The sequence below is a fragment of the Drosophila erecta genome, unplaced genomic scaffold (assembly GCF_003286155.1).
Source record: "Drosophila erecta strain 14021-0224.00,06,07 unplaced genomic scaffold, DereRS2 tig00000000-arrow-pilon, whole genome shotgun sequence".
Taxonomy (NCBI): Eukaryota; Metazoa; Arthropoda; class Insecta; order Diptera; family Drosophilidae; genus Drosophila; species Drosophila erecta.
In genome coordinates, this window is record NW_020825194.1 from 7,595,245 (window position 1) to 7,618,877 (window position 23,633).

The window sequence follows — 23,633 nt, forward strand, 5'->3', positions numbered from 1 at the left end:
ATAATTTGAGTTTAATTTGATATTGATTTAATTGATTTGATTGATTTGATTGATTTAATTTGTTCGATGTTATTATAGGTAATTAAGAAATACTCGTACACTTATTTGTTTAGCTTACAAGTTCTAATAGTGTTCTGTGCTCTGGCTAATACTGCACAATTAGTTCACGATCTATTTACAATGCCATAAATAATTAAAGCAAACACTTAGCCTAAACTACTTGTATCACGTGCTGAGGAGATTGAGCCAGTTAGGCCGTCTCAAGGCGCTTCTGTACATAGTTTCGCTCCTTGAGCAGCTCATCCAACTGCTGCTCCTGGTAGTAGACCACGAACTGGGTCGCTGAAACGTGCTCGAAAATGGAGCAGATACTCGGCTTGAGGTTGTAAAAGAAGAGCAGCTGTCCCCGCTGATTGAAATCACTGATCAGCGAGTCTATGACCGTGGCCGTTGTGAAATCAGCCCCGTAGACATGCGACGCATCGATGACCACCGGCAGATTTTGCCTAATGGACTGCTTGTTGACCAGATTCCTCACATAATCCACAGACGGAAAGATTAGGCATCGATCTGGGGTAATCATGGAGTACTCCAAGCCCGACTGGGTGGTCAGTAGCTCGGTGGTCAGCTTGGGACGCGCAGCATGGTAGAGTATAAAGATGACATTGAGTCCAACTCCAATAAGGATGCCCCACTCCAGCGGCAAAACAAGGCAGGCCACAAAGGTTCCAATTCCAGGCACCAGATCACTTTCTAGTGGGTTATTTATGTGGGATTAATAAAATAGGTGTTATTTCCTTAGTTTGCATGACTTACTCTTCGATCTCCACATGGGCTTGACCACCTTAACTTCAACCATGAAGACCACGGCGGATATGATTATGGCGGCCAGGGTGGGACGTGGAATGAAGTAGAAGTAGGGAGTGAGGAAGAGCAGGGCAATCATGACCAGGCCACCGGAGTAAATATTGCTCAGGGGAGTACGGACACCACTGGCATTATTGACTGCTCCGCGACTAAGGGCTCCGGTTCCCGGAAAGGCTTGGACAAAGGAGTTGAAGATGTTGGCCGTTCCAATGGCTATCAATTCCTGCGAGGCATCCACTGGCTTGCCATTGGCTGAAAGGATCATCCATTAATATAGGGAACCATAAGAATTGACAGAACTTAGCACTCACCAAAGGCCTTGCAGATGGATATGTTTTCCATGAGCGAGATCAACGGAATTACCACCAAACCGGAACCCATACTGTGCACCATCTCCACAAATCCCTGGGCCACTCCATTGCTGGTCTCATTGGCAGTCAGCGAAGTGGGTGGTAACTGAACGCTGGGGAGACCTGGTGGAATGTCTCCCACCACTCGGAAAGGAGCTCCATGCTCTTCGGTGTGCAGCAGATAGCCCATGATGCAGCAAACGACCACCAGGATGGCATTCCGAGCAGTGCCCACGATCCAAAGGATCTTGTTCACAGCCCGCTGGAAGGATGAGCACTCTTTCTCGTCAGCCGGTCCGATTCGACAGGAGGAGAGACTGCGCATGAGCAGCAGAATGACAATGCATGTGAGTCCCAGCACCGTGTCTCCTGCCCTCGTGTGCTCGATGTTGTGGAACACCTGCGTCCAGATCTCCACGAAGGTGTTGCCCTTGGCCGTGATGCCCAGCACACTTTGGATCTGCGAGGTGAGGATGATCAGCGAAACCGCGGAGGTGAAGCCAGACGAGACTGGCCCGGAGACGAAGTCAATCAGGAACCCCAGTCCGAAGAGGCCCATCAGGAGCTCCACAATTCCACTGAGCAGGCAGAGCAAGACCGATTTCTGCCAAGATCCCTGAGCAGCCTGATAAGTAAGCAAGGCCACAATCGCAGAGGGACCCATGGGCACATCCTTGCAGCTGCCCAGGAATATGTACACAAAGCAGCCCACAAAGGAGGCGTATAAGCCATACTGCCCAAAGGAACATTAGGATTAGAGTGCATCCTTGTAGGTAATATACACTTGCTACTTACGGCCACGGGCAGTCCTGCTATTCCCGCATAGGCCAGAGCCTGCGGGATCACGGTGAGTCCTACTGTGATGCCAGCCACCAGGTCACCCACAGCATCCTGGCTGTTGTACTTAGGCAGCCATCCGAGGATCGGCAGCTTCTTGTGCAGGGTTTTGCGGTTGAAGGTGCGCCTTTTGCAGTCCTTCAGCCAACTACGGGTGCACTCCAGTGTGCTCACTGGTGGCTTCACCTTCTTTCCGTCCTCAGTGACTAAAAAGATGAGGCGGAAGTTAAAAGAGATTCGATGAAAGGGCTAAAACCGCACCGATTCACAAGCACGTACTGCAGAATCAACTTTTCTGTTCGATCAACTTTTTGCTGATTCCCACACTGCCATTTAGTTTGAGTTCGCTTTCTGGTATTTTAATTGCTTTAGGTTTTCATTCTGATCTACGCGAATTTCATTGTCACGGCCAAAGCAAAAGTTTCGTTGCTGAGAAAACGTGGAAAACAATTGCATTTATCTCCGGGCGCGGAGCACGAGGCGTATACTTGATGCCAGAAACCCTCGCTGAATTGCATTACTTTAATTGCAACTAACAGGGAACTAACTATGAAATCAAACTGCAACTTGTGGCATAAGTTGCTTCGAAACTTAAGAGCTTAGGTAATAGTAGTTAAGTGGGCAACTCTCGTCATTCTGAAAACTCATTACCTTGTTCCTACGGAATAATTCATTTAATTTGATTTTGTAGTTCATAATTCACGAGGCAATAGCCGAAATTGGTAAAGCTAAAAGTCACAAAAAATAATAATAAATCAATTGCGTTAGCTACACGCTTAAATGTCTGGGGTTCGTACTGTGCCAGGCTTTCCTTAATCCCAACCAACTATTTTATTACTTATTAAAAGAGCATTTTCCACTAGCTCATTTGAAAATGATTAGTAATAGTTCTTGATTTTACGATTTAACTCCTCCCACAGATCTCATAATCACTGCCATAGTTAGTAATAGTAACACTCAGACTCACGGATAAACTCCTTGGATCCCTGGGATCCCTGGGATCCCACGCTGTTGCTGCTCCCATTGGGTTCCGCGAGGTTGGTGCTGATGCTGATCGTGGAGCACTTGAAGCCGTCGTTGAAGTAGACGTGGTCCGAGGCCGGATTGGATTTCATCTTGGGAGCGGGGGCGGCAGCTGCAGCTAATCAAAACAAACACTGCCCACGGAGCACAAGTTAGCCTGAGTTATAATAGCCGGCGGATGGCACCAGGTGACACTAAGTCTAATGGGTGCATCTACTTTGGGTAATAGGTTTTATTATTTTTTTTTATGCGAAGGTGCCAGTCGGGTATTTAGATAGTATTTGAAAGATGCCCGTTGTGCGAACGATCGGTTCTGGTCGCTTGGCTCTTCACACGGCAGCGTTTCGAACGAAACTGTTTTGTACTTGATGCGAACCTTGTCTTTTATAAAAACCAAAACTTTGTTGTTCTCGTCATCTTCGGCGCTCTGTTGTTAACTATTTTTGAGTCGAGTCGAGTCGAGTCGAGTAGATTTGAGTCGGGTCGCTTGGGTTTGTGGGTTTCGGGTCTCGAATCTGGCTTATTATTATTATTGTTTTGGGAACCGGGACGGTCGACGACATGCGGGTTCCCCTGTGAAACTGATAATCCGTCGCGGGGAAATGTAGGAAAACTACGATAAACCGATGTTCCCATAGCGTGATTCGCTTTTTGTCTTATGAGCACTTATTGCCCTGGCTTCCAATTTCGCTTAAAAAAACCCATTGCAGCAGAGCAACAAAAATTGAAATAAGTAAGTAAAAAGAACAGAAAAGGAAGTTGTAAATTCTTTTCGTATTAGTCCGTAATTATTTGCCTGGCTCGGCATTTTAGGGAACATTCGCTCAACACGTGAGTGGTTGTTCATTGTGTATTTATGTATCTCTCTCTGATATTTTGGAACAAATGAGTGGAAAGTTACCCGGATTTTTGGACCCGACCGACTGTTTTAATACTCGGGACTTTTTTAGGGAGAAATTTTCCATTCATTGCAGCAGCAGGTAGATGCTTCTGCTTGTGTCTTTCCGAGGTTTCTAGTCGGGGGTTACCAGTGGCGGTCAGGTGCTAAGATCTCAGAAAAACCAGATTTGGCCAGAAACTCGACTGCAGACAAGTCACTCCCTAAATGCGTGGCCGAGTGTTGCACTTTGGTCTGCATTCAGTCTGCTGATGCTGATGACCACATGGAGTAGTTTTGCCTGTTTTCGGATTTTATCCTCCGCTTTATCGGGCCTCTCTTAACATTAACATATTTTAGGTGCAATTAATGAGGTATTGCCTGATCAATAAGTACTCGACAAGGCTAATTGATTTGCCTCCATCGCGCTGACTTGTATTAACGCTCCAGATATCATCGTCAGATTTGTCTGGATTGTAAGGAAATCCAGCTCAACTGATGCCACAAATACACGTAGTAGTGCAGGAATTCTGACTATTTCCAGATGAACTTGACACTTTATAGACGCAGACCCTTTGCTAGACAAACAAAAGGTGATACCAAAAAATGTCATGGGTAAATAAATATTTAAATGCATAGCTTGGGGTCGAATGTTTTTCTATGGAAATCAATGCATACGTGTATACATAACTTGTGTGTTACCGCTTTGAAAAATGATTTTGAAATGCATTCATTGTAGCCTTAGTTTCCGAACGCAAACTTTCTATATTTATGCCGATTGAAAGGAATTAAAGTTATGTTGAAGTTCAAGATGAACATCGAAATTTAAGCGAATGTCGCAAAAAACTTCCTAGACAGCTGTTGCTGTGACAAATGGAATTATTTAAATTGATTGAAACGGGCTGTATGTGTTAAAAGCCCATAAATATCACTGTCTTTATAGCCCGGCCAAGATCACAATTGGAGAAGCAGGCGGTGCTATTTTTCATACCAACTATTCGAAAGGCTTATAGGGCAATAACGCACATTTAATAATAATGTACAATAACACACTACATACTTAAGCACTTTTATGTGTTGCGGTTTCCAAGAGCCAGCTTTAAAGTGAGCTGGGGGTTTATATGAAAACTGAGCTGGGAAGTACCCAAGCTTTTTATTGGGTATGTTCGTAGTCGATCCGCAAGAGCTCAAACACCCTTACACGTTTTCAAACCACTCAATGTTTGGGTATTTTTCGTTCTGCCTCCGCTGTTGTGCATTTCGTTTCCTAATCGCAGTCCAATGACTTGAATACTATCAGTCAGCTGGCAAAGTAGCATAATTTTTAATGAGTGTATACGTCAAGATGCCGGTAACTGGTTTTGTTCAAAACCTCATGATCAGATCTCGTCGGAAGACGGTGATCTTGGGGGGATTCTCCAGCTGCCGAAGTCGTCAGCTAAATTTGGATGATGTCAAACGAGCTGGCGCTTCTCACACCGAAAATATTTCATATCCGAGGCGTTTCCTTTGTCTTATTTGTTTTGGTTTGGGTTTGGGTTTTGGTCTTGGTTTGGGTTTTGTTTTATTTTTAACTATTTAAGCACACAATTAGAAAGTGAGCGAAATGTGGGCGGCTGACGAGCTGACGGGCTGCGGGCTGCGGGACTTGTGCTAATTGCCATCAAATTGAGGCTTCCTCAACGCAAATAAGTGTATTTAATTCAAGTTTGCATATGCATACGTACGCACTTGAGATTACACACATTTTGCCCCATTGACACGCGCTCGAACTTTGCACCCCAACAGGTGTGTGACCCTTGGGTTTCGAAATGAGTGAGTTGAGAGGCAAATATTTGGCTGAACTTTGAAGGCGCGTTAGATTTTGGCTTTATACATTCTGATCAGCTCATAAGCGAGTTAATAAGCCCACCCAAACAGGAAGCACAAATGTTCGATTAATTGTTCAATTACATTTGCTGAATTCGTTTTGCTGTTACCTTTTTTTAGTGGCTTGTTCACTTTTTTCACTCAACTCAAATTACAGGGCCAATTGCAAAATACATTTCGCATGACAGCCAAATTCCCCCAAAGGGCGTAACGAACGACGTGGGCGTGGGCGTGGGCGTGGTCGATCGCAGCACAATCACATCGAATCCGAGCAACAAACTGTCGCCCATTTCAATGAAATGCGTTTGGCTTGCTTGCCACCTCGATCCGGCTGTTTTTGTGAATACCTGTGGCTCACTTATTTCCGAAAGCTGTATTTATACGATATAGGGGGCAGAGGGGGTCTTGCACACTTGGATGTTGCGGGTTTACAGATAGTCGCAGGAAAATCACGTATACAACACGTTGTCCCACATGCAGACACAATTGCTTTGGCTTAGATAACTTACGATCTCGCAGGGGAATTACTGCAAGGATTTATGAGGTGTAGTTACAAAAGAAAGCCATAAGGGCTCGGAAAGCTGACTAATTTATTGGATGGCTATAAATATTATTTTAAAATAGGGAACGTGATCGATCGCGGAGAACAGATTGCATAAGGCTGGCTGGGCAGAGTTAAAGAACCCAGACAAACAGACTATTTAAAATGTACACCAATTTGTAGGTGGATGTTAATTCTTTTTGAGACCTTCCTTTGTTTAAAATCTAAAAATAAACTGTACTTGTTATTCAATATGCCTTTTCAGTCCGAAAGTCGTGAAAGACCTAATTGTTTGAGTGAATCTGTCCGAAAATATGCTGTTTACGAGGTTATACCCAGAATTCCATTTGCAGCTTGTTGACTTTAAGCTCGGTTTTTATGAAGATGCCCTGTGCGTGTCCATAAAATGTGAGCAAACAAATTCAGCAGAAGTAATTGAAACAACGTGCCAAAATCACAAAAAAATTAAAACTGCAATTTCCTCGTTAGTTAATCATTATTTGATTATAAGAGTGATTAATCGCAGAGCAAGCCGAATTTAATTTATGTTCCCACAAAACGGGTTCCATAATCTATATTAGACGACGATCAGTGTTGGACTAACCATTCATTTTCAGGCTTAATTGATTTTTAGGGGGAGAACAGCTACCGGCTTTTGTTTGTTTTGAATATTTATGACTCGATTGTTTGTATTTGATGGAGCGCGGTTTTTCAAAAGTTGGCAATTTTTATGCAAAACGCGTCTCCCCACCGCTTACGCAGCAAAGAAAACCAGAAGCGGAATCTTATCTAGCCATCCGAATATTGTATACTTAGCTTGATTTCATCTACTATATCATTTGCTTAAGATATGCAAGTCAAGCTCATGACACGAGTGATTAAAACCGAATTAAACTAGTTTGGGCAGCAATTCGTGGAATTTAAGCTTGAGCATTCCTTAAAATGATATGGGAAAGAATTTTTGCGATCTCTAAGAGGTCACATTTTGTAGCGCCGAGTTTTTCAAATGGTTTCTTGAGATTAAACTGCATTTAAACTGGCTAGCTTAACCGACACGTTTTCGCATTTAAGTCACGTAATCTATAGATGAATTTTAACTCCACACTCGCGAGTTCTTTTTGCAATTACCACGTCACAAACTGCGGAATGCACCACTAAGGTACTTTTGGTTTATCTGAGCTGTTCCGATTTGGAAAACTTCGAGATGCGCAGATAACCAAAATATTTTCAGTGAGTCACATAATTTGCACTTCATTGAGGACATCATAAAATTAGCAACTCTTTTCGGGAGCCCATAATGCCAATTAGCATGTGGCGTTGCCTTTGAGGGAGTCATAAACAAATTAGTAATCGTTTAGTGATAAATGTTAATCGACCGTTTAGGCTGCGTCAGTGGATTTGGCACAAAGAGGCGCTAATCCCAAAATCGCATGTGAAACCTCACTCCTTTCAGTAGCATATACTAGCATATACCTGATCTATGTGCCTGGGCACCCATAACTCTGTGTCACTTTCTGATGTCAGAGGCGGAAAATCTCGATGGACTTACCTATGTCGGCGGAGGGGCGCAAATAGCCCAATTACGGCTGGAATGCCACTGGCTGGCGTTTTTTCCACTATTTTCTATTGAATTCGGCTGAAACGATGTGTGGCCACCGGAAATGTGATTTCATTGGCTTTGACTTTGGCGCGCGTCGCACAGCTCAAAAACTCGAGTTTGTCCCCTTCAGTTCTTTGCTGTCTGTGGGTTCTGTAGTTATAAGTTGAATATATGAATATTGGCACTACTTTGGGAGCGTCTTTTATGGCGTTTGCCCAATTCGCATGCAAATCACTAAATCACTGCCGAAATGCAACCATAAAATCAAAGCATAAATGGGGCTTATAATTTGATTGCACACGCGCGAACTTCGAATTTGCGGCTTGGAATTATTCGGACTAACCACGACGATCTTGCGGATTGCACGGCCGAATCGGTTAGGTAAACATGGCTAACTAACTGCCCGTTCAGATCTCTGGATCGGAACCGAGAGCCCTCGAAGTTGTCACCTCTCGGAAGCGATCGTGTAATTGTGCTTGGGAGCGTGGCGCCGTTTGTTTTTGTGATCCGAGAGTGGAGCTTTGTGGCCCGGTGAGCTTTTCACTGCGCCCCCATTTCTCTGCGCTCTTTCTCCAGTTCTCCGCTTCTCTGCTCGGCGAGAAATTTGAAAGTAATCACCGAATGGGGGCCAGCGAAAGGCGTTGGCATTACAAAATTTCCAGCTTGTTAACATATTGATAACTGTGCTGCTGCATTAAATCCGCGCCGATCTATTTAAAACCAATGCCGTGCACTTAATCGATTTCGGTTGGATAGCCGATCGTTTGGCGGAGCTGCAAGTGCAGCTGGAAATTGGAATTCATGGTGGAGAGCTATTTGTCCTTGAAGTTTCAAACAGATACCATATCCGTAGTGCGTCAATGTCGCCATTTATCTGGACTGAACTAGATTCCACAGATGTCTGTGGATCGGCACCTTTCCGATTTCGAAAACTGCACCCTGAAGGAGGTAAGCCATTTCTTATTGACAATAATTCATGAAGTTCTCACAAGGGGTATGTTCATGGTCTAATACAGCTCTTGCCTTGGGAGTGCGTATGTTCCAGTTCACTGCAGCCAATTTTTCGTCTGGTTTCCCTGCATATAACTAACAATTAAAGAAATTAAGCTAAAAGCTGTAATTACCAATATAAATGCCAGATTTTACCCAAATTCAGTGATGGGTATATATTGAAAATGCTGCCGTCATTTTCACCTGTAACCCCATTGAACTAAAATGTGTTTGCAAAAATACCTCAGCTTCGTGCTTCTATTGAACCTCGGCATGATAAATCAGGTCAGACGTTATAAACCATTTTAACGGCCATATAGCATAGATTTAACTAAAATGCAGATGTACTCTCACATCGAGTTTACGAGCTTCAAGTGCGCGTCCATGGATAAGGACGTGGTCGACTTCGAATACTGTTCTTTAAAATCAGTTAATCGAACTTATCAACACATCTCCGCCAAGGTAAAGGTGTTAAAATTTCCCCTGAACAGCATAAAGGTTTGTAAGGCATCATTTCAGCCAACTATGGAGTACAATGTTTGTATTTCAGGTTAACTTTGGCTTGCATCAACAGATCCAAGGATATAAGCCCTTTCTTTACAACGTATCTCTTGACGGCTGTCAGTTCATCAAGAACACGAGGTCCAATGCAGTCGCGAGATACTTTTACGATTTTATTAAAGACACCTCCAACTTGAATCATTCCTGTCCATACGACGTAAGTGACATGTGGTGGGTTAAGTCCACCCAAAATATCTTTCTGAATTTCTTTTAGCACGACCTCATTCTGGATAAGCTTTCCTCCGAGGCCATTAATTCCCGACTCCCAAAAGTCCTGCCCTTCCCCACCGGAAACTACATGTTTCAGACCTATTGGATGGTCAATGAAAAGTACCGCGCGGTAACCAAGATATACTTTGCCTTTTATAATGGAAAAGTGCTACTCGAGACTAGAGGAAACATTTAGTTTGGGTTTTGAAAGGTTTTTATTAAATAGTATAGATAACAGCTACGAAGAAAACGGTTTTAATGGGTGAAGTTCTTAACTGGACCTGCAACTTTGACATGAAAATATTATTAACTTGCATCATTTCCCGTATGATTAATATTAATATTATTTATCCATTCGATTATGGGCTGTGAGCTCGTAAAGCTATTTATGTTGAATACATACAAAAATTAAAATGTTTCACATTTGTAATTGCGATGTAAGCGATCTGAATTCACAGTGCTGCTGAAAAGTTGCCTCTCCTTAGATAATTTCTATAGATTTTTATTAGGTTTTCCTGGACACACGTACACTCATATAAAATTACAATAAAATGGTGCCAAACATTTGATCTAAAGTTAGTTCTGTCTGTCTAGTGTAGGGAGTACTGACTAAGGTCGATTGGGGATCTATAGAAAACATTTATCAGATAATATAATTATGTATATTGTATATAACGCAACTTTTCGTGAGAAGCGAATAAACTTGACGGTGGTACATATGAAACTTATACAATAGAACGACTTTTAGGCTAATGGCGACGAGTATCTAACTTTCTTAATTTCATTTTTTCTTTCGTATCTTTTTCTTTTTCCGCTTTCAAAGATTACATTTCGTTTTCATATGTGGGGGGTTAGGGGAGGGATGATCTTTTGTTTCTGTTGGTTTCACTGAGGCACATTTGATGGATCACTGGGGTAGATAAACGCCAAACTACGACTTCCGCTTCCGCTTCCGCTTACGCCGATCGCCTTCTAGAAATGCTTTCGCATGTGGGCGGATACCAAAAATGGCGCCAGGAGCGAGCAGATCGAGACCAAGAAGCTGACCAGGCCCTGAAGATTGGCTGGAAGGTGAAGAAGATGGGTCAGGATAATGCGCTTCGTAATACTATGAAACGAATACTATGGGATGGGGCACTTCCTACCTCCGCTGCAGATGTCGTGCAGGATGTCCTCCACATATCCGTTGTCGTTGTCGCAGAGACACAGCTTGGTCTTGCTGGACATGAACTTGGCCACTCCGATGGTGCGGTTGCTATTCTCGTACTGGCACACCATTCCGTCCTCGCAGTCGTTGTTGCTGTTGCACTTGTGACGCAGGCCTACAAAGTGAACAAATAATATGGATGTACTATTTGGATACTCGCAATAAATTTACTATACTGCATGATTATAACTAAATTGAACACAGTTTCAGCTAATGGCTATTTGGGTATAGCACCGCCATTATGCAGACCTATAATAGTCTGGAAATACGATACTCTAGAGTGTTACAATGTATTCCCGCCGGAAAGTAGATCTGCTACACGGAGAACAACTGCCAATGCCAAAACTGCGAGACTTGCATGCAAAAATCGCGTATAACATTTCTGGGCTGTGCATGTCACAAATTGGCACTGCGGCGATTCCCATTACCATTTGCCTCTCGTTTGGGGCCTCGTTTGAGCTTCCCCATCGGAGGAGTCACGACATCCTAACATAAATCCGGCATCGACATTGCGCCGCCATACGGCGTGGGGCTCTGCCTTTCGGTCCTTCTTGGGCCGGCTAAAGAATGTCCTGCATGCCGTGAGGAGAGCTGGAGAACCCCCAGTTCTGGAGCACCAAAGGACCAAAGGACCAAGCACTGGAGGGCCAACAATGGCGGGCACATGACCCAAGGATCCCAAGGAGCAAGTGTGAATCGCGCACGAAAACTAAATAAATAAGCAGGCAAATAGCGAAGGAAGGTGGATGTGGGCTGTGGGCTGTGGGTGGCCATCCTGGCAGGATGCTTTGTTTAATTCTCATTTAGGTGGCGCCTTGGACACATCACCTGCATGCCACTTGAGGCACTGGCTCATCGCGGAGGAGGCCTCCAAGAAAGCAGCGGGCTCTTAAATAATAAATGTAATGTGCATGTCTTAGCAATTAGCTGACTTTTTGTTGGCTGTTCTATTTCTGGGCACTATGTAGCCAAAGGATTCTGCAAAGGAGGCAGTCACAGGGGCGTAGATACGGGGCATAGTAATTAATAGTTGGCAGCAATCATTTCCCAGTTGCATAACATTATGGATTAACAAACTATATGTCTAAAGCTTAAGCTAGAAACTAAAGTAAACCAACTAAAGGCTGCTGCTCTAGTTCAATTAATATGTTTAATATGCTTTCTCCTTGGGCAATATGGTAATAAAATGTGCTAATGCTGATATATTACCTTTCAGGACATCCGGGCAGCTGCCAGCCGAAGGAGGCGAGTCGTCGCCGCAGAGGCAACGCAACTTGTAGTCATTGGGATCCTTGACGCAGCTGGTGCGATCTATCGCCGTGCAATCGTCGTGGGCACTGCACTCTCGTCCTTTAACTGCAAGTAAGGATAGCCATCGAGGTTAGAGGAGGGCACGGTACTGGCCAGTTTACCCAGCTAATTGCCCGCTAATTGTGTGATTATGGGGGAACAGGAACAGCTCCTGCTAACACAAATCACCGCCTGTCTGCCTATCTGTATCTACTCCAGCCGTTCCTGTTTGCCAACTCCAATCACAGGGCTATTACCGCCCAGGGAAAACCCACTCCTAATGTCGGCGAATTGCGGAGCGTGGGTTGTCATTGCACTTGAGTGACTTGTTTGATCAATTCTCGATTCGATTTGTGTTAGCAATGAATGCTCTGTGTTCTGTGTCGTGTCATTCAATCGCTGGCTCTGTGCCGCAATTATTATTCCATTTATTTATGGGGGAGTACAAAGTCAATCGAATGACAAATGATTGGATCGTCAAACTGGATGGTTGGCTATTTGTTTGGCTAACAACTAGGTGTCTTAATTGGCGGTTAATTGCCTTTTAGTGGAGCTCCTTGTGGCCTAATCAGAAAGGCACTTTGTCCTAGGTATCACATTGTAATGAGAAAAGTTAAATGCATTAAAATAGCTAACTCTTGACTCAAAAGCAGTTTTAAAAGTTTTTTACTACAAAAAAACGTAGTTCGAGTTATAGCAAGGTTACTTTCCGAATTCAAACTCAAACTCGTTTCAATCCTTCGACCAATCTTGACGAGAAACTCCTGACCTTGCCAGCGACTTTGATGGGGCTGTTTTTACCAACCCCGGGGTTCTCTTACCAATTGGGACGTGCGTGGGCGGCGGCTGGTTGTTGGTCTTGCCAAAAGTGGTCAGGGCCGTGGAACTGACCCCGAAGAGTATGATGAAGATGCCGAAGAGCATGGTCAGACTGCCGCATTGTGTGAAGCGCTTCAGGGGCTGCATTTTGCAATCGGAAACTAATCGAGTTTGGGGGCGAGAGTAGGACCAAAGGAAGTCGAGGCAGAAGTCCTTTTTTCGGGTGTTATATAAATTGCACAGGACCGCAACGGGTCTCACACGCACTTTGCAAGCCTGAAAACTGCCCAAAGGCTTTAAACTGGTTTCCTCAGCGCTTTTTGGGTTCTTTGTCGGTTTCGCGGGCGCAATTTTATGCAAATTTTCACACCGAAATCGTTTCCGCTCCGCCAGAAAGTCCGAAGCAAAACAAAACCGCACGAGAGGCGTCACTCCAAAAAATCTCCAATACTTTGGGCCACTCGCTTTCGGTACTTCCACTTGGGGTCTGTCTTCGGACGGGTAGCTCCAACCAGTCGCCTGCGCGCTCGAAATGCAAGTGAAGAATTCGCGGCGCACACGGACCTTAAGTTGCTTCGACGTCGCTGCTGGTGGCTACTTGGCGCTCGCGCACACCGGCGCCACCTTCCACCACACACCACCCACCACGCACCACCTGCCACTCGCCCGACTGCTCCTCCTGCAACCTGGCCACCCACCGCCCCCGCAGCTCGCTCACCACTCGGCCGGGCAGCAAACCCCTTTCCCAGATTGGCGACGAACCAGAGGCGCCTCCCAGATACCCTTCTTCACAGAAGGCTCACATTAAACCCAACTTCTTATTCATTTTGAGATACCTATATGTAACTTGGTAAACTATAAATTTAATTATTATAAAGTCATTTAGTAACAGAAGTCGAAAACCTTACGCTGTGAATGGAAGTGAAATTCCGGTTTGTTCAAAGACAACAACAACTGATTCTATATCTAATTGGTCTATAATAAATTCGCAATAAATATAAATACAGCTGAATATCAAGTTAAATAACAACACCGGTTTTATGTGTATTTCTGCCGACGCCACAACGTAAACTTCGCACAAAATGATAACACATATGTGGCTCTATTAATTTTAGATGTAGACTATCCGTCTAAACAACTGCGGCTGAGCCGAAATGAATGCACGCATTCCAGGACATCCATAAAATCGGATTCCAGGAGGACAGACACCGCATGCATAATTAAGAGATCCCCCGAGTCGTCGAAGGGTATTCCACTACAAGGAGGTGGATGGCATGGAATCTCCGGCCAGATTTCGAAACTTTCGCAGGCAGTATGCTATATGGTGTGCTATATGGTACGCTATATGGTACGCTATATGGTACGCTATATGGCATACGCTATATGGTGTATGAGTTCCGACGCACTTGTAAGTGCTCCACTGCTTTTGTGTATTTCGTGAGCGAGTTTTGTTAACGAAGATGGATTTTTGTAGCTGCCTCACCTTCGTGCACCTGTTTTTATTGTAGCTGCTGGCGGAGGCGACCTCGTCCTTTTCTCGTCCTCGGCTTGGGTGTGTGTGTGTGGTGTGTGGTGTGTGCGGCAGTGTGTGGGAACTATAATAATGACGAAGGCATTAGAGGCGTACGACCATTGCATAGCCTACTTTTTGGGGCCCGCGGAGTCGAGCAACAGCCACAACAATAAAGTGTAACATTAGCACGCACCAGGAGCAACAACAGAAACTGGTTAGTCAAAGGCAAATAGTTATTTTGGCCATTATTCTTCGCTCGCTCCCTAATTTCTCTTGGCCGTTGCTTATGATTATTTTTGCTTTTGGGCGCTGCGCGGCCCTAATTACGTTTGCTGAATTGCCCAGATGAGTGCCTTGCTTGTTGCTTTCAACTTTTAACATTCAACTTTCAACTCTAGAATGCAGCCTGTTCAGAAAAAAGGTTGCTGGCCACGCCCCCTTAGCCCAATTTGGCAAAGTACCATTTAGGTGCATATCGAACAGCCAGAAACGGATGCCCAACTTTGGGCCATGTCTGCTTCCATTGTCTAAATATACGTAGCCACTTTTCCAGCGGAGCCAATAATTTACACCCGAAGAGAAGCACTTTGAGGTCAGTTGGGACATGAGGAGCTCGCCCAATTTGCCAAAACAAATTCCTTTGCATTTCGTGTACTTTCGAACCTCTTCCGATTGCGCAAAATGTCAGGCTATATGTGCTGGTACTCCTTATCTGCCTTCTCGATCGCCTTATCAACGATTGCTTTAATCGCTGCGACAGCATAAACAATTTTCCCTAACTAAATGCGTCCATCGCATTTACAATTTCATTTCGCACACGCACGCCGAACGGAAAGAAAATCCAGAAAATATATTCACGAAAATCGGTGGATGTAACTAATTGGGACACGAATCTGGTCGGGTTCAAAGACCGTGGAAATCTTGAAATCAGTTTTAAGGCATATATTTCACATACTCGAATCCACTTTGCTTAACTTGTAATGGGAAATTATTATTTTCAAATATTTTAAGGTGACAATACTGAGGGGCTTACGAGTCACTTGGGTCATACTTAAGAATTTGTTGTACCTAAAATGGTATAATATGCTTTAAAGACACTAATTACGATTTCGTAATACTTTTTCTAGATTTGCCGACTTGACAATGATTTATTCCGCACTACTTTACCATTTACGCAAGTCCTGCCGCACCGCGTCATACGAAATGGAAAATAATTATATTTACATGTAAAAATAAATTCATTTAATTATTATTCAAGAGTGCTGGGCCAGTCCCGTCCAGTCCATTCAATTCGCCATGCGGCAGAGTCCGAAATTTATTTCGGATATTTATTTCTTGACATTATTGATAAATGTAGCTGGCCACAGCACAGAAACGGAAAACAAGCAGGAAAATTATATGGAAAACTCACGAAATCTTTTCACCAAATCAGAAACTGCACCGAATCGGAGGCGCCGCCGCTGGGTTTTCCCCTCCAAGAAATGCGAAAGACCACCGTAATTAAAGAACTAATTCGCTTTCAACAATTTGGGCGTCATGTTCTTGCTCTTAACTGATGATTAATTAGTGCGACTGTAGAATTTCTAGGTCCGTCCAGTGCCAGCCCAGCGATATATAATTTTCTCACGAAATCTCATCGAGGTGTACTCATGCCCAGAGGTCATCATATTACTGCTGATTATAACCCCGAGTCCGGAGCATTAGGCCCTCGAAAAAATGCCAATTTAAGGGACTTAATTCCACATTATGGCCACGTCTAATTGCGACTACACACACTCGCACTCACTCTATTCGCTGCATGCAAGTTTGTTTTCGTGCGTTCCAGGACATGCACACAGCAGCGAGCCAGAAGTTGGCTTAGTCCTTAAACTGGACTGCCACCTCCTGCCCCCGAATGTTGCATGTGCCGCAAGGCGAGAGCTTCGATAGCCGCCGTTACTTGTTTTAGCCTTGTCTGTTGGCCAAGTCTTGACCAAATAACCTTTCCATGACTTTCCCAATTTATCACTCGCCACATTGCCACATTGCCACATAGCTGAATGCAGCCAAATGCATGCTAAATATATGGGTGGCCAGTCGTATAACGATTATTTCAAGTTCATTTGTTAATGCACACCTTGATTTTAGCAATGGGGCGACACTTTTGGGGGTCTTGGGGGTCTTTCGACTTGGCCAATTCGCATGTCATGTTGGCCAGAACTAAAGGCGACGCCTGGCTAGCGAAAACATAAAAATAACTACGAAATGCTGAGGCTCACGAACTTATTTTAATAACTCATGCGTGGTCAGGTTGGGACGTCATGAGGCTCTTAATCTTCAAAAGGAATTATAATTATAGCAACATTTGAGAAATGTGGTGGAATTTAGTGTCGTTTGGACGGTAAACAATTGCTCACGATTTACATTCAAGTATTAGAATAAATTATAAAGATATAAACTAACACATGTGCCAACAATTATACTAGTATTCATAAGCTTAATGTTTTTGTATATTCCCGTACTTGTAAAGGTCTATTAGTGCCCAGCCTACACGAACTATTTTTAAAAGTATAAAAGCGTTTGGCAATCAAAAAAACAATAAAAAGTCATACCTATAACTTGTCAAGTTCGCAATCCAATTATTTGTTATATGCATAGCATCCGATAACTGCAAAAATGGTAGCCCCTTCAGACAAAAGCTTTCTAAATTCATATGAACTAAAGGATCGTAAAATATCTTTTATGAGGCTATTAACTGGGCTACCTAGCCAGTTGCTCTTCCAAAAGGGAGGATCAGAACAGTATTAGCTGGCTACTTTAACTACCCATTCTACCCATTTAGGTTCGATGTCTTCAGTGACCTATCTAAAGGCGAAGCCAAAAACTCATTATCCAAGGCGTCATCATCATCGGACGCTATTCATTACTCACCCAAAACACCGGGGAAAGGGAGCGGGTCGGATGAAGTGGAATGGTCAGTGCACACACCCTTCCTGGCGTCCGACAAATATGCAAATTTACGCACATCAAAAAGTGAAAGTTCTAGAGGTGACCATAAAAACCCGAAAACGCCGGAATGGAGTACCTACTCCTGCGGAAAAAAAATCAATGCAGGCCAGCGGAGCAATGTGGTCAGTGGGGAAGGAATGGAAGGGGAGGGAGTGCCATAGGCTGCCCGGGCGGTGGAACACGATTAAGCCGCACTGATTATGGGTTACGACCATTTCTTATGGTAGCCCAAAAGGGCCGCAAACATCTACAACAAAATTGCCCAAGTAGCCAGTCCCAGAGAGAAGGACCATTGATGACGGCTCCGCTGCACGCAATCCATGACATCACCAAAACGCTCGGCTCTCCCTCGTCTTTGCCACCGGGCTCCAATTGGTTAGGTTAGCTACTAGCTACACACCATCCGAACTGACCCACCCTTTCCCAAGGTGGGTTCTCCACGGGCATGGAACCCACTTGACACCAACTGGACACCCACGAAAAACAATGGCAATGCAAATGCAGCGCACTAAGATATTCTAATAAGTTTTTGTGTCCCCCAGGAGCACTGAACTTGTCAAGTGGATTAGGTAGTGTGTAAGTCAGTCGGCCTGAGTGACGTTCCGTAATTGGAATTCAAACTGAAGAAGTGCCTGAATTTAATCGCCTTCTCACCGGTTGTATTATTAAAATGCAATTTTTCAGAACCCAGGAACCTAGGACTTTTCAGACATGCAATTTTCAATTGTTTGTCATTAGGCAAATCTCGATGTGAGTACCTGACCTTTTGGGAACAATCGCTGCTTGAGGAGGACGGATGCAATGGGTTTTAATGACGGTACTCGTCAGTTTGGGAAAGGCTTTCACATCCAGGTAGACAGGTATAGTTGAAATAGATCCTTCACATTAATATGCAAGTTAAATACAATTTACAATTACTTTTAAGTACTTACGAGTTAATGTCGCTGTTCAATATCAATACGTATCAATTGCTGACAGAATGCAATATTTTTATGTAGAGCTTTTGTAACCTCACATCCAGGCCATAAGTTCGAACAAAATGTTTGTTTATTTGTTTGTATTCGCGTTTTTACACGGCACGTGTCCAAAATTTATCCGAAATGAGTAACTTCCGTTCCAGGGAATGAAAAATTACTTACCAAAGTCCCAACATTGAGCATGTGGGTATGGGTCGGGCTTTATGGATTTTCAATTTTCGCACGTACACCTGGGCGGCTCCTAGTCTATGACTAATTATCGAAGCGACTTAGACGTGGACGAAAGTCAATGTACCATAAAAGGAGGTTAATTCTATGCAATTTTGCATGGAGTCGTGATTACTTTTCCTTCCAGCAGACGTATTAATTACACTGCGGAGCACATTAGGTCAACTCTCGAGCTCGAACTAGCCGTAATGCTAATTACAAGAAATTAGAGTGAGCCGACTCGTGTATATCCAAAATGAATCATCTATAAAGTTGTAGGAATATTGCAGATCACATTGGCTAACAAAGTAACTGAAAACCTTTGTTGAAAGAAGGATGAAATATCTTTCGTACTAAACTTTTGCCTAATAATATTTTTTATGATTCAGATTTGCAATTTTTTAAATACTAAAAATAAATACTTTTTAATACTAGAAAAATACTAACCTACGCTTGTAAATAATTGTTATTGTGTAAAGCCAGCTCTACCAGGATTTGATTCAAAGTGACTTAGCCTTGTCTTCAGGCTCCACATATTTGCTATACAATAGCTTAATAACTTCCATCTTTCGGGAAAATTTGGCTGGAAGTGACTATTCCATCTTCTTCAGCATTTCTTCCAATGATCTTTGATTGCCGAGTACTTTCTTCGCATTCTCGCTTTATTTTTAAAACCTTATTGTTCTTTTTAAACAATTTTATTTGGATCCCTTTCGATTTTCTCGCGATAGCGCTTGGAGTTATCCTTGGTTCCCCTAGTTGGGCCCTTTTGCACCAGTTTTCGTTGCTTTGGAGTTCGCTCCTCTGGTAGTTGCTCTAACCAAAGACACTAGAATAATTATTCTGGTGTCTTTGCTCTAACCATCTGCAATTAATTAGTTTATTGTTTCATCTGTGGAAGTACATAAATCTCATTTAACTAGATAATTTTTTCCATTACTTACTTTGCTATGTTAGCCTGTCTGAATATATATATTAATTTTCTTCAAATTATAGAAAGTTTTTAGCATTATTGCTTAATGTTTGTCTCTCTTAACATTTGTTTATGTTTACTGCAATCAGCTGTCATTTGTTAACAGTGCAGTGACAGTGCTGCCCACATGCTGGAGCTGCCGGAAGTTTAGCGGGAGAGCACGCAAAAGTATAGCCAAATATTATTCAAATATTATAAAACTTTAACAACATCAGGAAATCTTTGGTTTCGCACCACGGAACTGGAAGAATACCTTCAATATGATTTAAGTATGCATACTTTTGTTTTTGCACTCTTTTCATATAGAACAATTAGAAATCACAATAGAAACAATTAGCATAAGACCTAGCAATGTGAACAGCACCTTTGCTCGATAAGCTGACTGCTAGCAGTCTGGCAACGCTAAGCCCACAAAAGCAAAACAAAGCAATTCAGGGAAATAGAAGAAAACGCAATTGCGTCTCAAAGAAGAGGATAAAACGGAATTGCACGGCAAACGAAAAGCAAAAATGTCGGAGATCAAGGCGTTGGAGCACGCCACCCTGAAAGTGCCATACGAGATGCTGAACAAGCGCTTCCGTTCAGCACAGAAGGTCATAGACAGAGAGGTGGACCAGGTGACCAACGTATCGCGTCAGGTGGAGAAGGCCCTGGAGGCAGAGGAGGGTCCCATTCTGGCCGAGGTCACTAAACTGGTAGACAACGTCGCCCAGAAATTGCAGGTGCTTAAGCGCAAGGCCGAGGAGAGCATCAACGATGAGCTGAGCGTTACACAGATCTGCAAGCGCAAGCTTGACCACCTGAAGGGCATTACTCCGCCAAGCAGCGTTACGGGCGACCTGTGGCAGGGATCGGTGGATCAATGGAAGCGCATCCGACTAGACCGCCTGGTCATCGAGCATCTGCTGCGTATGGGATACTATGAAACGGCCGAGGAGCTGGCCGCCAAGTCCGATGTACGGCACCTAACCAACCTGGATATTTTCCAGACGTCGCGCGAGGTCGAGGACGACTTGGCCAGTCACAGCACCACCAAATGCGTGCTGTGGTGCATAGACAACAAGTCTAAGCTTCGCAAGATCAACTCAACCATAGAATTCAGCCTGAGGGTGCAAGAGTTCATAGAGCTAGTTCGTCAAAATCAGCGTTTTGAGGCTGTGAAGCATTCGCGTCGCTACTTCCCCGCCTACGAGAAAACTCAGCTAAATGAGATCTGTCACGTGATGGCCCTACTGGCCTATCCAGCCGATGCCCAAGCAGAGCACTACCGCAAGTATATGGATCCACAGCGCTGGCAGAAGTTGGTGTTGGACTTTCGCCAAGAGAACTACCGCCTCTTCCAGCTATCCAGTACGTCAGTCTTCTCGGCAGCCGTACAGGCCGGACTGTCGGCCCTGAAGACGCCCCACTGCTATGCCCAGACCTGCCGCAATCTAAACTGCCCGGTGTGTCAGGAGGATCTCAACCGCATCGCTCTCAAGTTGCCATACTCGCACTGTGTGCAGAGCCGACTTATATGCCGGGTCACAGGGCTGCCGCTGAACGAGCACAATCAACCGATGATGCTGCCCAACGGACAGATCTTTGGCCAGATGGCTCTGCCGGACATCACCAAAGACGACGGCACCGTCACCTGTCCGGTGACCAATACGAAGTTCTCCAACCCCAAGGTCGAAAAGGTCTTTGTGATGTAAGCAGCACTGGACTCGACTTTCTCTTCCTACCCAACCGCACTAAGTTAAGCAATGAACAACTCTATTTTTGAACATGTAACTCCATATCTATTGTGTACACCTATGTCTAATATTATTACTATTGATAAGCCAGAGAGCCCGCGAACACCCTCGATTTGAATTCCGATTTCGATTATTCGGTAACTGAATGCTGCTGCTGCGCGTGCGCAGGTCTATTGATTAGTTGACTCCACTCCGCATCCACGGGCTGGTTTGTTTCGTAGTCAGTGCTTCGAGGTTGATTCACGCGAACGGCGTAATTCGACTCCGCCTCTGAAGTGGCACATTATGCACACTTAACACCACTTATATATTACATTAAAATACAAATGAAATAAAGGTTAAATCGTACGACTTATGCCATAAGCCACTTGTCAATTAGCATGAGCTCCGCACTGTTTTTGTTGTGGAAACTGTGAAAATTTACAACAAATCCGTGTGACGCCGCTGCAACTCGAGGTGGAACAGCTGCGAGCAGCAACAAACAAGCCAGGCCAGCGGATACATAAACAAGCACAAGCTGCAGCCCGCTACTACCCCTCGTAGCCAAAACGGAACCACCACCACCACTTGCACCACCCAACTACCAATAACAACAACGCCAGCCCATCTGTAACCGAAAACCTCCGCAGTTAATATTACAATTCCTAACGAAAACTCCGCCAGCTCCGTCAACATGGCACTAGACTTTGTGGCCACCTATAAGGTTCTGGTGCTGGGCGACTCCAATGTGGGCAAGACCTGCATCGTCCACAGATATTGCGATGAAAAGTACTACGACACATACATCTCTACGATAGGTAAGTGCTCCCAATGTGGTCACAGCAGCCCCGAAATAATATTTCAGATTTGATTTGAAAAATATAATGTCGAAACACTATTGTTACTATTTCGGAAATCGGACACTTACTTGACGCCTATTCATTTAGAATGGTTTGCATAACTATTTTTATGACAGAATTCCCTAAAATTTGTAGCTATTCAAATAGTTTTCAATACATTAGGAATTTAAATATTAAGGTTTCCTATTTGTTTTGAAAACAATTATTTCTACCACTGCTGTAATCCCCACTATCATCCCATTTCATCCTCCACCAGGCATAGACTTCAAGCAGAAGCTGATTAACCTCGATGGCGTGCCCATAAAGCTGCAAATCTGGGACACGGCAGGCCAGGAGAGATTCCGGACATTGACCACGGCGTACTATAGAGGCGCCATGGGCATCCTCCTAATGTACGACGTGACCAACCTGGAGAGCTACAACAACCTGTCCTACTGGTTGCGCAACATCCAGGAGAATGCCTCGCCGGACGTGGTGAAGGTGCTGGCGGGCAACAAATGCGAATGCTCCGCCACCCAGCGCATGGTGGACAAGGAAAGGGGCGAAAAGGTGAGTGAGTGCACCAGTGATCAACATCTATAACAGCACCGTATGCTCTCCAGATTGCCGAAAACTTTGATATGCCCTTCTTTGAGGTGTCTTGCAAGTCCAACATCAATATCGAGGATGCCTTCCTGTCGTTGGCCCGGAAAATTCGCGAGCAAAGGGAGCGGCGGGTAATATGCTTAAAAAGCCCCAATAGGTAGACAACCAACGCAAATACTTAATTTTTCTCACAGGGGGATAACTTTGATAATGACGAGAGCAAAGACAAGAAATCACCCGGCTCCAATGGCCTAGGAACCTTCAGTCTGGGCAGTCTTTCCGGCGAGAATCGCTGCACCTGCTAAGTACTCATCAATGGATTACGATGCGATCGCAACCGCAAACTGCAGAACCTGAACAAGTTGTCCAAAGCTATTGAGCGCTGTAGCATTGTGGCCAAGTTCGCGAACGGGCCACCTTTTAGATGCAAACCAGTTGAGGGACTGGGCTGCCTGCATTGCATTCCTGATAGAAGTGTGTGTGAAGCGTTCAGATTGTGCATTTTAAGGTATACTTAGTCCGAGAGAAGATAGCATAAATATTTTAGCATATTCCAGCAAATACATAACGGTCGATTATACATGCATATTGTCTCGATTTCAATAATTATAATCTAATGCTAAATATAAATACATTTATACTCGTAAGAAAAGAAATCAAGTCTATGTGCCATGGGGGAATGTATTTTTTACCAAAGTATACTATCACTTCAACGCTATACGACACGCGTTTCTTATCAATTTATTTTTTTACTTCAAATATAAATATATACCT

General features: G+C 44.0%; 6 protein-coding genes across 9 annotated transcripts; 3 read left to right on the forward strand and 3 right to left on the reverse strand.

Annotated features, from left to right (window-relative positions):
- Positions 1-14: 14 nt before the first annotated feature.
- Positions 15-8,461, reverse strand: LOC6554481 (sodium-independent sulfate anion transporter). 3 transcript variants are annotated; one of them, XM_026983975.1, is made up of 7 exons: positions 8,308-8,461; positions 7,914-8,114; positions 3,022-3,211; positions 2,013-2,260; positions 1,179-1,950; positions 817-1,119; positions 15-753 (listed from the first exon to the last, which is right to left on the reverse strand). In XM_026983975.1, the coding sequence occupies exons 3-7, from the start codon at positions 3,167-3,169 to the stop codon at positions 251-253; spliced, it is 1,974 nt and encodes a 657-aa protein (XP_026839776.1). In that variant the 5' UTR covers positions 3,170-3,211; positions 7,914-8,114; positions 8,308-8,461; the 3' UTR covers positions 15-250. The 3 variants fall into 3 exon arrangements, with proteins under 3 accessions (XP_026839776.1, XP_001981926.1, XP_026839777.1); XM_001981890.3 differs by having other exon boundaries at positions 7,914-8,461; XM_026983976.1 differs by lacking the exons at positions 7,914-8,114; positions 8,308-8,461 and adding an exon at positions 5,015-5,065.
- A 678-nt stretch (positions 8,462-9,139) lies between these two features.
- On the forward strand, positions 9,140-9,921 carry LOC6554482. The gene is given in 3 exon segments (XM_001981891.3): positions 9,140-9,452; positions 9,505-9,672; positions 9,730-9,921. Coding segments are annotated over 3 exon segments (633 nt in total). The 5' UTR covers positions 9,140-9,179.
- A 122-nt stretch (positions 9,922-10,043) lies between these two features.
- LOC6554483 lies at positions 10,044-14,607 on the reverse strand. Of its 2 annotated transcripts, none has more exons than XM_026975669.1 (4): positions 14,525-14,607; positions 12,142-12,288; positions 10,871-11,047; positions 10,044-10,789 (listed from the first exon to the last, which is right to left on the reverse strand). In XM_026975669.1, the coding sequence occupies exons 3-4, from the start codon at positions 11,001-11,003 to the stop codon at positions 10,698-10,700; spliced, it is 225 nt and encodes a 74-aa protein (XP_026831470.1). In that variant the 5' UTR covers positions 11,004-11,047; positions 12,142-12,288; positions 14,525-14,607; the 3' UTR covers positions 10,044-10,697. The 2 variants fall into 2 exon arrangements, with proteins under 2 accessions (XP_026831470.1, XP_001981928.1); XM_001981892.3 differs by lacking the exon at positions 14,525-14,607 and adding an exon at positions 13,044-13,607.
- A 4,568-nt stretch (positions 14,608-19,175) lies between these two features.
- Positions 19,176-20,001, reverse strand: LOC26526375. The gene is given in 5 exon segments (XM_026975876.1): positions 19,176-19,380; positions 19,382-19,423; positions 19,425-19,495; positions 19,497-19,583; positions 19,993-20,001. Coding segments are annotated over 5 exon segments (363 nt in total). The 3' UTR covers positions 19,176-19,226.
- A 55-nt stretch (positions 20,002-20,056) lies between these two features.
- On the forward strand, positions 20,057-22,002 carry LOC6554484 (E3 ubiquitin-protein transferase MAEA). Its single transcript, XM_001981893.3, has one exon. It carries the CDS (start codon positions 20,209-20,211, stop codon positions 21,391-21,393), a length of 1,185 nt encoding a protein of 394 aa, XP_001981929.1. The 5' UTR covers positions 20,057-20,208; the 3' UTR covers positions 21,394-22,002.
- On the forward strand, positions 21,659-23,515 carry LOC6554485 (ras-related protein Rab-13). Its single transcript, XM_001981894.3, has 4 exons — positions 21,659-22,232; positions 22,531-22,823; positions 22,877-22,990; positions 23,054-23,515. The coding sequence occupies exons 1-4, from the start codon at positions 22,109-22,111 to the stop codon at positions 23,162-23,164; spliced, it is 642 nt and encodes a 213-aa protein (XP_001981930.1). The 5' UTR covers positions 21,659-22,108; the 3' UTR covers positions 23,165-23,515.
- The last annotated feature ends 118 nt before the right edge of the window (positions 23,516-23,633 follow it).

What these genes read in the sequence shown, in the direction of transcription:
- LOC6554481 (XM_026983975.1), bottom strand. Translation starts at nt 3,169, where the DNA reads ATGAAATCCAATCCGGCCTCGGACCACGTCTACTTCAACGACGGCTTC. An exon ending in GGGATCCAAGGAGTTTATCC is followed by an intron (nt 2,261 to 3,021) that starts GTGAGTCTGAGT and finishes TCATCTTTTTAG; the next exon opens with TCACTGAGGACGGAAAGAAG. An exon ending in ATCCATCTGCAAGGCCTTTG is followed by an intron (nt 1,120 to 1,178) that starts GTGAGTGCTAAG and finishes TGATCCTTTCAG; the next exon opens with CCAATGGCAAGCCAGTGGAT.
- LOC6554483 (XM_001981892.3), bottom strand. Translation starts at nt 13,188, where the DNA reads ATGCAGCCCCTGAAGCGCTTCACACAATGCGGCAGTCTGACCATGCTC. An exon ending in GCCCACGCACGTCCCAATTG is followed by an intron (nt 12,289 to 13,043) that starts GTAAGAGAACCC and finishes CCTTACTTGCAG; the next exon opens with TTAAAGGACGAGAGTGCAGT. An exon ending in CTGCCCGGATGTCCTGAAAG is followed by an intron (nt 11,048 to 12,141) that starts GTAATATATCAG and finishes TTCACTTTGTAG; the next exon opens with GCCTGCGTCACAAGTGCAAC.
- LOC6554484 (XM_001981893.3), top strand. Translation starts at nt 20,209, where the DNA reads ATGTCGGAGATCAAGGCGTTGGAGCACGCCACCCTGAAAGTGCCATAC.
- LOC6554485 (XM_001981894.3), top strand. Translation starts at nt 22,109, where the DNA reads ATGGCACTAGACTTTGTGGCCACCTATAAGGTTCTGGTGCTGGGCGAC. An exon ending in CACATACATCTCTACGATAG is followed by an intron (nt 22,233 to 22,530) that starts GTAAGTGCTCCC and finishes ATCCTCCACCAG; the next exon opens with GCATAGACTTCAAGCAGAAG. An exon ending in ACAAGGAAAGGGGCGAAAAG is followed by an intron (nt 22,824 to 22,876) that starts GTGAGTGAGTGC and finishes TATGCTCTCCAG; the next exon opens with ATTGCCGAAAACTTTGATAT.